At 39.6% G+C, this 13,714-nt stretch overlaps 1 protein-coding gene across 7 annotated transcripts in view; it reads left to right on the top strand.

Annotated features, from left to right (window-relative positions):
- The first annotated feature begins 7,056 nt into the window (after positions 1 to 7,056).
- The window catches only part of Emsy (EMSY transcriptional repressor, BRCA2 interacting), an 82,283-nt gene continuing 75,625 nt past the window's right edge, over positions 7,057 to 13,714 (top strand). For all 7 annotated transcript variants that reach the window (XM_076846606.2, XM_076846609.2, XM_076846605.2 and 4 more), the window contains exons 1-2: positions 7,057 to 7,162; positions 8,852 to 8,960. In XM_076846606.2, coding sequence (XP_076702721.1) covers positions 8,891 to 8,960 — 70 coding nt within the window. In that variant the 5' untranslated portion in view covers positions 7,057 to 7,162; positions 8,852 to 8,890. The remainder of the gene's footprint in view (positions 7,163 to 8,851; positions 8,961 to 13,714) is intronic.

The raw sequence follows: 13,714 nt of genomic DNA, 5'->3' as shown, positions 1-13,714 counted from the left end.
AGTGGGTTTTTCATATGGTTTGTTAGAAAGATTCAGGGTTGGAGATGTAGCTCTTGGTAGAGGACTTGCCCAGCATGTGTGAGCTGTGGGTTTGATCCCCAGTACTGCAAACAAAACAAAACAAAACAACTAAAAAAAAATTTTAAGAGAATTGTATCCAAGTAAATACTTCATATTTAGATCAAAAGCAACAAAATGCTTAAAAAGAAAATTGGCCTTTGGATTCCTGAACTTCTCTGAGCTGGAAGAATGAGAAATTACTTGGCTTCAAACATCAGCTTTTTTTTTTTTTTTTTTTAAATGAAAAAAGAAGAATGACTCAGAAAGCTGAACTCACAAAGTACGAAAGGTGGAATCAAGAGCTGCAGAGGATCATGCATAGACCATAAGACTTGAGCCCTTATTAGAGAAATAGTTTCAGAATTATTATGGTCCAATGACTCTGTGGGCCTTTGCTTCCCTTTTTAACATAAATGTGTAAACAAAAGGTTATCCTATGGCTGTCAAACCATTGTATGTTGGATGTATAGTGAAAAATTCTCAGGTCTTCACAGGGAGAGGAACTACAACTGAGAAATCTTACCTACACCTGGCCCTGATTTAGATGACAGAATCCTGGTCCTCAAGCCTAAGTCTTCTGCCATAATGGGAAGAAACTCTGAGGGATCCTGGGTAAAGGAAACGGAAGGACTATTTTTGCATGTAGGGGGGGATATAAATTGTTATGAACTGTGGTAATTGATATTTTCTAAAAATGGCCACAGTAATAGTCCTGGTCCCACATGGTCTTTATGAATTCTACCACACTTCCATCAAGAGATGGAATCTATTTTCCTTTTCCTTGAATCTAGGTAGGCTTGACTGTTCTAATAAAGAATATGGTAGAAATAAGGCTAAATTGCCTCCAGAGTTTCATTATAAAAATGACAATTTCCTTATCTTTCTCTCTCTGGTCACTTGCCTTGGAATCTGGCCATATGTTGTAAAGAAGCCTACCTCATATGGAGATGCCACAAACAGATGTTTCAGCTGATAACCTCACCAGATTCCAGTCAACAGCCTACGTTGATTATAGAAATAAAAGAGCTCTTAGATGATTCCATACCTCATCTCTCAGCCTTCAGACTGGTCAGATGATGTGAGTAGAGGTTAATTAACCCTACAAAGCCCTACTCAAATTAGAAATTTGTGAGCAATGGTTTGTTAGGCAAACATGGATAACTAGAATTCCTTAATATCTGTGTGTTCTTGGGAAGAGTCTTCGGAGATACGTGACTTTGGATGAATTATTTTTTCTGTCTAGGGCTTGGTTTCCTCAGCTGTAAAATGGAACAATAATTACTATATCTTAGGGACGGCATAAGGTTTAAATGAGATGCACACCAGTTATTCTTTTATAATGGGTCTTCAGTAAATGCTATCTAATATATATATATACACACACATACACACACACACACTTTTTTTTTTGGGGGGGTACTGGGGACTGAACTCAGGAGCACTTGATCACTGAGCCCATCCTAAGCCCTATTTTGTATTTTATTTAGAGATAGGGTCTCACTAAGTTGCTTAGTGCCTTTTTTTTTTTTTTTTTTTTGCTAAGGCTACCTTTGAACTGGAAATCTTCCTGTCTTAGCCTCCCAAGCCACTGGTATTACGGGAGTGCACCACCGCACCTGGCAAATGCTATCTAATGCTTTTTCAACTTGTTCCCATCAAGTTTTTCTAGCTTTTCTGCTTTGTACAAATTCCCTTTCAGGGGATGTGTTATATCCATTTATGCATGTATATATAAACTTCATTTTATATCATATATTCCTACATAAGTACACATTGTGATACTGTAGCTTTTAGACTGTTCTTTTTTGGATCACTGTTCTGGGGCAACTCAGCTACCACATCCTGAAAATGCTCAACCTTGTAGGGAGATCCACTTACTAAGGAACTGAGACCTCTTGCCTTTCTAACTTGCCAACCACACTGAGTGAGCTGCCTTGGAAACTGACCCTCCAGTCTATCAGGCTCAGATGACTGCAAACTCTTGAGAAACCTGAGCAAAAATCACCTAGCTAAGTCACTTTTTTTTTCCATTTATTTTTTTTATTGATTTTTCTAAAAATTAAATGATAGCGAAATGCATTACAATTCTTATTACACATATACAGCACAATTTTTCATATCTCTGGTTGTATATAAAGTATGTTGACACCAATTTGTGTCTTCATACATGAACTTTGGATAATGATGTCTATCACATTCCACTATCCTTGCTAATCCCCTGCCCCTTCCCTTTCCTTCCCAACCCTCTGCCCTACGCTAAGCCACTTTTGATTCCAACAGAAACTGCAAAAACAGTATGAAATTTATAATACACATATTAAATGTTGTTAAGCCCCTATAATTTGGGATAATTTATGAGGCACTAATGGTTAATAGTTCTATACATAAGGGGCAAGGATGTAAGGAAGAAACTGACCTGTAGTTAAGGTCTGTTTTAGGGTCAATGTGGAAGGAGAGAGACACTGAAAAGTGTTGAAAAGACTTGAGTTTGAAATAAATGACTGTAGGGTCCAGGATAGAATGGGAAGAAGTAAATCCAGTGAAGGGGAACAGACTTGGAGAACTAGGAAAACTGTAAGCCAGCAGATTTCACTGAAGTTGAAGAGCAGGTTTGGTAAGTGCAAAGGACTAAGAAATCTGAAATAAAAGAAGGATTTGTTTAGAACATGAACTGCCATGGCTGCTGATATTCAGAACAGTTCAGGAGAACAAAGTGCAGGATATGGTCCCAGAAATGAACAGCAGCAGTAACGAAAGGCTTTTATACTGGTGTTAAGATCACAGTGGACAATGAAGCAACTTAAGCTGATGATTGCACACTTCAAAAATCTTCTCCCTAACAGTGAAGGAATGGAGATTACATGGCTTAATGGTGAAAGCCTCAATGTAGATTGGTTTGGATATTGTAGCGACAAGTTACAAGAATGTCAATTTTTATTCCTGGTTCAAGACATGAAAAGTGGGAGAGCAGGAAGAAGTCTCAAAAGAACTTTAAGAGAACCAATGAATTTAAGGAAAATGCAAGATTCTAGACAAGGTAAAGAGGTGGCAGCAGTGCTCTAGGAAAAGGTGAGATATACAGCTAGCACAGGCTTGCTTGCAAAAAACACTACAATTTTTATTTTGTTGGTATTTAGGAGTCATGGAAAAATTTAAGAGAACTGATACAATGAGTTTTTGACCGCTCACTCTGACAGCCATAGCAATATGGTGGACGTACTGGGCAAAGGCTACACTTAAGTTCCTGTGAAGGAAAAGGGTTTGTAAAAAGCCCAATCCACAGAGGTGATAAGGACCTGTTACTCCACTAAAATAATGAAGCTTGCTATTTGGGAAGCAGAAACTACTAAAATTCAATGGAAGGTGAGGGTGCTGAATGAAGACAACTAATAATTACTTTCCAATCCATTTTAGATTGTTCAGAATTGTTTTTTGATAATCCTTTGAATCTGGGCATGTAATTCTAAGGTATCTCCAGTTCATTTTTTTCTGTCTCCTGGATCTACTTATGTTATCTAATATTTGATATTCTACTTTTTTGTCTTGATATTTCCATTCTTAGTACACACTTTGGCTATCATCAGTGTGGTAATAAACTTCCTAAAAGTAAGAATTTAAGGGCCATATTGTATAGAGAAGAGCAGTCAACAAAGTCCAGCTCCAGTACTGCCATGAAATTCCCATTGACTTTGGTTAAATCATTTGACTTCTTAAGATCTCATTATATTTTTTCAGTACTGAGGATTGAATCCAGGGACATTGTACCACTGAGCCACATTCCCAGTCTTTTTTTATTTTTAGACAAGTCTTGCTAAGTTGCCCATACTGGCCTTAAACTTGTGATCATCCTGCCTCAGCTTCCCAAGCTGCTTAATTAATGGCATCCACAATCACAACTGATTTTTCTTTTCTTTTTTTAAAATGTAGAAACAAATCTCTAAGGACTTATCCATTCTAATTTGCCTTTCACAGACACTTTTGTCATAATGGTGAGATCTACCTTTACCAATATAGCATGACAATAAAAGAGTGGTAGATAGAAGGCATCTTGAAATTTAAGGCCAAGCTGCTTAGTTGGTAGGGGAATGAAGCTTAGACAGGTATTATGTTTTTGTACATTTTCCCAGGCTAGAGGTAGTTATAATTATTTGTGTCTAATAGGATAATTAAATCTTAGCGTTTTGGGGCCTGGAGATATAGCTCAGTTGGTAGAGTGCTTGCTTTGCATGCATAAGGCCCTGGATTCAATCCCCAGCATCACACCCATACCCACACGCCCCCCCCCCCAAAAAAAAAACCCAACCAACCAACAAAACAAACAAAAAAACCACTTAAGTTTCTTCTTTGTAAGTGTAGGGTGACTCTCATTTTATTGACCACACACTTCCTGGAGCCAAAGTACCTTCACATGAAATCATGGTTTTGCTAATTACTAGCCTGTTACCTTGGGCAAGTTATTTAAACATTCTATGGCTTAATTTCTTCATTCATAAAATGGGGCTAGTATAAGGCACCTGGAACAGAGAAAGCCCTGGATACATTTTAGTTATGTGTTAGGCACAAGAGTACACAGATCCGGTGGGCCCCTTGCCTTAAAAAAATTGTTATCTATAGTCAGGAATTTTCAAATGACCATAAATTAGTGTTCTGCGCTTTGAAACGTGTGTAGTAAGTGATGTGGGGACAGACATGGGATTGACTGCCTGTTTCATCCTATAGGGAATGGCAGGGGTAGGGAAAGTTTTTTGAGGGTAGTTTGAGTCTGATCCTTTAAGAAGAAAATATTATGAAGCAGCTAGAGACAAAATGGAAACAGTAGTTTCTGATTGCAAAAAAGTAAAATAAATAAATAAAAATTATTAGGAAAAAAGGGGAGTGAGGTAGAAAGTAGTGGTTGACAGCACCATCACTTAGGAGCTCGTTAAAAACTACCTCTGACCTTTATCAAGCTATTTAACCTCCTTCTTCTGCCTCATTTGCCTTAACTGTAATTAGGGATAATAACAGTTTCTACCTCAAGAAGTGGTTGGTAACTATATTAAATTCTAAATTGTTTAGAACAATGGTTGGCACCTAGCAAATGCAGGTAACTACATTCACTTAAATGCTGCTTCTCATGTAAGGCTCTGTTTTTATAAGTCCTTGTATTTCCATTTCTGTCATTTTGATATTCCTTGTACAGAAAGGACACTTGGAGTTCCAAAAGACTTGGGGTTACACAGCCCAGTTATCAATTCCTAGCTGTGTGAAACTGATGAGTTCCAGTTTCATTCATGGCATGGGGGATATATAAATTGTAGATGGACACAGTACCTTCATTTTATTTATTTTTATGTGGTGTCAGAGATGGAACCCAGTGCCTCATGCATGCTAGGCAAGTGCTCTACCACTGAGACACAACCCCAATTAATTAATTGGATTTTTTTTCTTTAGAGAGTGAAAGAGAGAGAGAATTTTTTTTTTAATATTTATTTTTTTGTTCTCGGCGGACACAACATCTTTGTTTGTATGTGGTGCTGAGGATTGAACCCAGCCGCATGCATGCCAGGCGAGCTCGCTACCGCTTGAGCCACATCCCCAGCCCTTAATTGGATCTTAATTACAATTGCCTGAGATGTTGCAAGGCTCAAATCCAAGAATGTATGTTAAATTTTACAAAGTCTTCTATTAAGATTTCATTTACCATCTTACCAAGAATTCTTAAGCTACTGGCCTCAAATAAATGTACTGGAAGATCAAAGAGGAAGGGTAAGGTAGGGTAAGAAATTTAAGTGCTGTCACTTATTTTCTCTTCCTATCCTCCAACATCAATGATCTCACACATTTGTTCATAATGGTTCTTAATTTATAAAAACAACTTTTACCTAAGTTGTGTATCACAACATCCCCACTGGGTAGTATTCCTTTCTTTTTTTCCCTGCGGAGCTGGGGAATCAAACCGAGGAACTCTCGCACTCTACCACTCAGCTGCTTGCCCAGCCACAACTCTATTTTTCGAGAAGGAATAGAAATAGCAGAATGCATAATAAAAACTCCTTTTGACTTAAGCATTTCTACCGCATCCTATATTACCATAAGGACAAAATTTAGAGGGAGGAACAACCAAAAATTTGCTAGAATGTTCAAAAATACCAGGCACGGGCTTCGATCTCACGGCCCCGAATAACAATACACTGGGCGCTTTTCTATCTGTAAAGTATGGGGTGACAAGACCTTTACAAAATTGTTGAGTGATTAAACAAGACCAAAGGCTGAGGGTGAACCTACCACGTTGTAGTGCCTCAAATAAACCCCTTCTGCTTCTTTCCTTTGACAGATATAGCGCCAGATACCATTATCATTCCCACTTCACGTATGCAGGAACCCGGTCGAAAAACCTCCGGTTCTCCTTCTCTACTCGCAACTCCGTTACCCCGAGATCGGGCACGATCTCTGCGATGTTCACTGTTCTCGTAGCGTGGACTCTATGTCTTCTCGAGTGGTCGTCTAGGCGGCTGGAGGCCACTGATATTTGCCCCCACGACGCTGAGGAATCTGATCCTAATCCTCAATCGCCCTTCAGAAACGAAGCTATGTACCTAACCTCGCTGGAGTAAAGGTCGCCAAGAAGCCTCAGCTCCAGATACCAGCGCCATCTTGGCCGCTACGTGTGGCGTCACACGTAGCAGAGAGCGCAGTCGATTGGCTGGAAGACAGCAGCCGAAGGAGAGGCGCGCGAAGCCGGAGACAGGAGGGTATGTGGGAGAAGCCAAAGCCAAAGGAACTACAATCCCAGCCTTCTTTGCGCGTGCGACGGCAAACCGGGAGCGAAAGAGGATGGAGTTTGGATTCGGACCACAACTCCCAGCATCCCACGCGATGCCTGCCCTTTCAATACGCGAAGGAAAAGAGGGACAGGATGAATGGAGGGCCTTTTGGTACCCGTTCTTCGAAAGGCGGGAAAGGCGAACTACACCTCCCGACCGGCAGCGCGCGGCTGCGCCTGCGCCCTGGTACTTGTCGCCATCTTGCCCCTTCTGAGGCACCGCAAACAAACCCAATTCCTGGTGTGTCCTAGTCTTGGCGGAGGAGCATTTTAGATGAGCCCCGAAAGGCCGGGCAGGTGGGTGACTCTTAGGCAGGGTCCTGGGAAGAATTGGCAAGCAGCCAGGGCAGAGGAGTGCCGAGCCAGGCATTCGGAGCCCGGCTTGGGGCGCCCAGCCCCATCCTCCGTTGTTTCCTAACGGGATCGTGGGGCTCCTGGAGGTGGACTGAGGGGAGCTCCGGCAGGCCTGGTGCTGGGATGCCGGGGTCCAGCTCTGGCAGCCTCCCGTCGAGTCCGCTCTGGCTGGCTGTCCGCGCGCCTACTCTTTCTCCGTTGTCCTCTCCGCTGAGGAGGGAGCGCGGCGCGGATGCCGGCTGGAGCCCCTGACACCGGCTGCTGGCTGAAGGGACTTGGGTCTCGCGGGCTTGACATTGGGATCGGCTCTGAGAGTCGCGGGCGCAGGGCCTGGGCGGGCTGCTCTTGTTGTGGTGGTGCGAGAGAGTGCGTGTTTGCAGAGGGGGCGGGGCGGGCATGCCTCCTTGACACTTGAGTGGGGGAGGATTCTACGAGATCCGTGTTCCGAGAGCGGGCTCTGGCAACTACTGCCGGGTTTCTGATGCGCTGCGGCCGGGCGGTGGGTTCTGCTGGCGGGGACGCGTTGGGATGCCGTGACGTGGTGCTCGATTCCGGCGGCCGCCGGCCGCCTTCAGGATCCTATCGGGAGGCGGGGACAGGCTTGTGGAGGGAGAGGATTCCTTTGGCTCTGCCCCTTCTTCCTCCTCCACACCCCTTTCTTTATGTCATCCTGCCAGCTGCGGCGCGCAGTCCAGTTCTGCTTGCTCTGGGTTGGTTCTGAGCTGAGAGGACTATGGGAAGTAGGGGGAGGGGGGCTCAACTTCGGGCGTAGAGTCGGAGTTAGCAGCCCCAGCACCTGGAACAGGATACACAGTTATTTCTGTTCAGTGTTTTACTCCTAGGCTAGACAGTGAGCGCATTCATTCATTCATTCATTCATTCATTTTATTCTCCCGCCAGCCATTCTTTTTATCTGTTTTGCAAATATTTACAGCGGGTCTACAGTGTGCTAAGCAGGTTTTGTGTGAACACCCAGCGCTGTGTCTTTTTGTCTTCTAGACTAGGGAATTCCCAGTAGGAAATAAGTTCCTGGCATCTAAACTTTCGGCAAGTAATGGTTTAATGACTACAGGGTCTAAATTAATATTTCATGGCTAAGATTTGACGGGAGAATTCTTTATTGAGTTCCATTAACCCAAGTGACACGCTAGGAGCCTTACTTATTTATCTCAAGAGGAAGTTCAGGGAAGTCAACTATCCCATGTCCAAGGTTGCACAGGTACACGCGTCTATTTTTAATTTACATGTCAGCCACTATGAAGAACTTGACATACACTGTTCTTTAATACTCATAACAAACTGGTAGTATTTACTCTGTTTCAATAGATTTGTAAAGTGTAGGTTCAGAAAGGTCAGTTTACCCAGGATCACACAACCAGTAAATTGAAACTAGGAACTGACTCTAAAGCTTATAGTCTTTCCTGTGATAGTAAACTCTTTCATAAAAATAAAAATTTCATAAATTCATAAAAATTTAATTTTTCACTTGTCAGAAGTTGGAAAGTGTGGTAGTAAAACATTATTGTGAGACATCTTACTGTTTTTAACTTCTTAACCTGTGGATGGATTTCCAGGTGAGTGGCCTTTGGAATGTACTTTGGTAATTTGCTATTTTATTTTCACTTCTGGTAGGGAGGACAAGCTCTTTGGGGCTACCAAACAGAAGCAGCAATGCCTGTTGTGTGGCCAACCCTTTTGGATCTCAGCAGGGATGAATGCAAAAGGATTCTTCGAAAATTGGGTATGATTTTCATTTTTGATGAAATGAAATGATGTTTCATTATTTCATTCTATGATGTTTTCGCTTTCTATTTGGATCATGGTTGTTTGTATGGTTGTAATATCTCCTGCTATACCGCAGATCCTTTGGTGGTATAGTATAGTCCTCACTTTTCTTGTTATTTTTCCAGTGCTTAGCATGGCGATTCGTACATAGGAGGTGCATGAATCATCATAATATGAGTAGTTAAGACTCATTGAGAGTTGTTTGACTATTCTGGGTCCATTATACTCAATATCACACATAATTCTCACTTAAGCCTAAAAGGTAGGGGTTATTTTTTTTGGTCCTGTATCTTAAAGATTGAAGGTTGGAACCCAAGATAATGCTGACAGTAAGTCTTGGGAGTCAGTATTTGACCTAGAGAATATGATTTTCAGTCACACTTTAGCATATGTGTGAATTATGTACTATTTTTGTATTCTCAGTTAATGCAAGATTTGCCTTCTTTTCTAACTTATATTTTATTAGTATCAGAAATAAAACACACTTTACATTAATAATATACAATTTAGCGCTTCTTTTCCCTTATAGCAACCTTTCTCAACTGACATTTAGGGAGAGAATTAAGTCCTAATGCCAAGGCATCTATTGTATGTAATGGACTGACTTCTCCCATGCATCTAGAATGGTGTTAGTCATGTGTCATCATTGATAAAATTTGAGAAAAAGTTACCCAAATTGTTTTCTGTGTTCTTTGATTCAGATGAAGATCCATAGTTGAGAAATGCTGCCTTAGACTCTAAGGCGGACTTATCATTGAAGTCTCAGGCTAGTATAATAAATGAAATAAATGAAAAATAACTTGAAAAAGGAAGCAAATGTGTTGGCAGTGGGTATAAATTACTTAGATAAGGGCCTGTGATGATTCCTGACATCTGAGCATGTTTAAAGCAGTTACTTTCAAACATCACTTATTTGTAGCTAAATCTTTGCTTCAAAGGAAATCTTTGTTGGGAATTCTTGTTTTTAAATCAGATAGAATCATCACTACTTTAGCCCTGCCTGCTAATAATTCTTGCCCTTTTTATTCCCCTCAGGCTACTTTGAGGATTTCAAACCACTTCCTAGTATTATTTTAGCAAGTTGAAGAGAGTTATTTTTTTCTGGGGGTGTGCTGGAAGATGTCAATCATTCATCTCTTTAAAATTTTATGCTATATCTCAACTTTTAGTACTAATTTGAAGATCGTTTTCTATACGCTAGCAATTAACATAATTTCCTATCTGCTGATTATAAGCGAGACTCATATTTATTTCATAACTGAAATTGTTACAGAGGAACAGACAGTATATTAAATTAGAGTTTCTAGGTTTTGGGGCCTGAATCTAGATGTCATATTTTAATATCTGTTAAGTCTAAATTTATCCCTAGTTGTTCTCATAAATGGCTGAAGTGATCTATGAAAATGGTTAGTTATTCATGTGACCAAGAAAACCCTACAAAATCTTCATGTTCACTTTAAGCATACCAGTGAAGCTGCCCAGACTGTTAAGGGTATGCATACCTGAAAAGCCACGAAGTATCTGAAAGATGTTATTTTGTAGATGTGATGAGTACCATTCTATCATTACAATGGTAGGAGATTTGCCCAGAGCAAACAGGAACTGGATACAGGGTCAGTATCCGGAAAAGAATGCTGAATTTTTGAAGCACATGCTTTAACATACAGTGAATAATGCGGGGTTTATGTGTAGATTTTCTGGTCTTTCAGTATATCCAGGTGAACAAATTAGTTTAGGATCAGATTAACCCATTCATGAGCTCCCCCTATCACATCAAGATGATTCTTACTGAAAAGGAACAAGTTATTCCTAAACCAGAAAAGAAGGTTGCATGAAAAAAGAATGTATCACAGAAGAACCTGAAGAAACAAAAATGTACAGTACAGAAGTAAATTCATTATAAAATAAATGTAAATTTAAAAAAAATTAGTGAGAGCTGTGTGGGTAATGCTGCTGGAGGAAAACAGCTGTCCTACATGGTAATATCATCTTCTGTGACCCTTTGGGAGTGTGAGTCTTAGTGATTTGCCAAAACACTTCCTCCCCACCTATTGGCTCATTATCATAACAACAAACCTTTGAATTGCCTTCAAATGCTAGCCAAAGGTCCAAAGTTTAGGGAAGTTTAGGGAAGATTCCTTATTTAAAAATTAAAACAGTTTTAAGATTAGTTTTGTCCTTTTAAAATAATTATAATAGTTATGTGCTAAAAAGATTTTACTTAATTATCAGGAAATTGGTATAGAGAATTTCTTTATGATACACTGAATATACCAGTGATAGGTAAATGCTTTTTGCTTTCTGTCCTGTTTCTCCCTTGTCCTATTTTTAAGAACACTCCTGAGCTATATCACTAACATGAGGCTTTATGGACTAGAGTATAATTGAATAGCTGATTTGGCTAAATGGAATGGCTTGAGGGCTTTATAAAAATGGTTTGACTATTCTTTTGTTTTCTGAAGTGTTCTTGTTTATTATTTCATTATACTTACTGTTATTGGCATTAACACCATAAAAGAATGGCATAAAAAATAATACCATATGGGCTGGAGATATAGCTCAGTTGGTAGAGTGCTTGCCTTGTATGCACAGGGTCCTGGGTTCAATCCCCAGCACCACAAATAATAATAATAGTAATAATAATAATGATAATGATAATACCAGAGGGGCTTCGATTGTAGCTCAGTAGTTTAGTGGTAAATCGCTTACATGGCACCTGTGAGGCTCTGGTTTCAACCCTCAGCACCACATAAACATAAAACAAAGGTACTGTGTCCATTTAAAACTAAAAAAAAAAAAAAAAAATTAAAGAGTAAAAACCATTCCAGAAATTCAAGTTTAATATCTATGAAGATTTGAGAAAACCCATGAAAATGGTTGTCAACAAACGTGAAGGAATTTGGAAAGCTAGAAAGGCTTCTTCACAATGAGTGAATTTCTTGAAGGAAGTGCTATGGATTGCCTAGATGTGATAACTGGTCAGAGTCCCAGTTTTGTTTGTGTGAGGTTACTGCCTCCTAGTTTTGTGTATGACTTTTTATTTAGATTTAAAATGAGACTTGACCAGGATGCAGTGGTCAATACTAGCAAATTCAGGAGGCTCAAACTGAGGGATCCAGGTTTGCGGGTCAGCCTCAGCAATTTAGTGAGATCCTGTCTCTCTCTCTAAAAAAAAAAAAAAAAGGACTCAGATGTAGCTTAGTGGCAAAATGCCCCTGAGTTCCATCCTCAATAGGGGAGGGGGGGGAAGAGAGAGAGAGACTTAAATATTTGCCATATTTTTTTTTCTTTGAAATAGTATCTTGATCATCATAAATTCCATAGGTCAAAGGGAATTTCTTTTTCTTTTTCCTCTAACTTCCTCCTTCCTCTGATCTATTTCTTTTTATGGCATTGCCATTCTAAACACTTTACAAATGGTAAAACTTGACTTTTTTTCTTCTGCCATTACTTCCACAATCAGTCAATTACTTTGCCCTAGCAAATAAAACTTTTTAGGCAGGAATCAGAGACTTTTCTTAGCCTGGCCACAAACTACTTTTTCATATTTTTTTAAAAATATATTTTTTAGTTGTAGATGGACATCATGACTTTTATTTATTTATTTATTTTTTATGTGGTGCTGAGGATCAAACCCAGTGCCTCATATGTGCTGGGTAAGCACTCTGCTACTGAGCCATAACCCCAACCCTACTTTTCCATTTTTATCTTCTTTATTCCCGTACATGTGTGAATAAGACTTTTATAATAGTTGTTTTTATATATTTATGTAGTTCCCTTGTTCTATTTTAATCGTTTTGAGGAATGAACTTTTGGTCCTATAAGTGTTTTTCGTGGCATCTTATAGTAGTAATATTCAGTTAGTAGTTTGAAATGAATTAGTGACTATCCAAGTCAATCATTTTACTTTTCTTAGTATAAAACTCTCAATTGTAAGTTACTAAATGTTTTTGGAAGTTAACTGAAGTAATATAAAATACTATCTACTCTACCCTCTCTATTCTTTTTCTACATTTGCACCCTCCCCTCTCCACTTGGAAACAATTCTCTTTCTGATTAAAGCTTGTGTTTCCAAACTGGAGGATTGTTTCTCTTCTGTGCCTTTACACTACATGTAAACTGTATCATAATTGCCTAATGACTGGTTTCACTGTAGCTGTATTCTACAGTTAACTCCTCAGGGGCATGGTTTTATCTGGCATATGTGTAATAGAACTCATTATTGATTTGTTGTATAAAAGAGTCTAAAAATGGGGGCATAAACATTGAGAGTATAGTGAATTCTTTATTTGGTTACCCTCAGTGCCTTTCTGTACTCTATTCTGGGTCTGTTTCCTTGAATTAAGTATTTCCTTTACTATTTCAGAGTGGCAGAGCCTTGTCCTTCAAGAGAAACCGTAAACGTCAATAGTATCTAGTACAGAGTGAACATTCAGGATGGCCGTGCTTAGGGTAATTCAGTTGGACCTGACATTTCTGTCTAATGTAATTAGGCTACTCTTCGATATAAAGCTTCTTTTTGACAGAATTGTGAATGATATGAACTGAATGAGGCTACTGGCCTTATTATTGGTATAGCACGTAGTCTGTAGGCATGCCTGTGTTGTATGTTCCACATTTATTGTCTGTTGTGTCAGGCATTATCATTAGCAAATACTTGTAGCAGATATCTCTAATCTGAATATTTATATCCCACCATTCTGTTTTGTT

This window comes from Callospermophilus lateralis, chromosome 2, assembly GCF_048772815.1.
Source record: "Callospermophilus lateralis isolate mCalLat2 chromosome 2, mCalLat2.hap1, whole genome shotgun sequence".
Taxonomy (NCBI): Eukaryota; Metazoa; Chordata; class Mammalia; order Rodentia; family Sciuridae; genus Callospermophilus; species Callospermophilus lateralis.
Note: the sequence above shows the minus strand (reverse complement) of the source record. Positions and strands in the feature narration are given on the sequence as shown.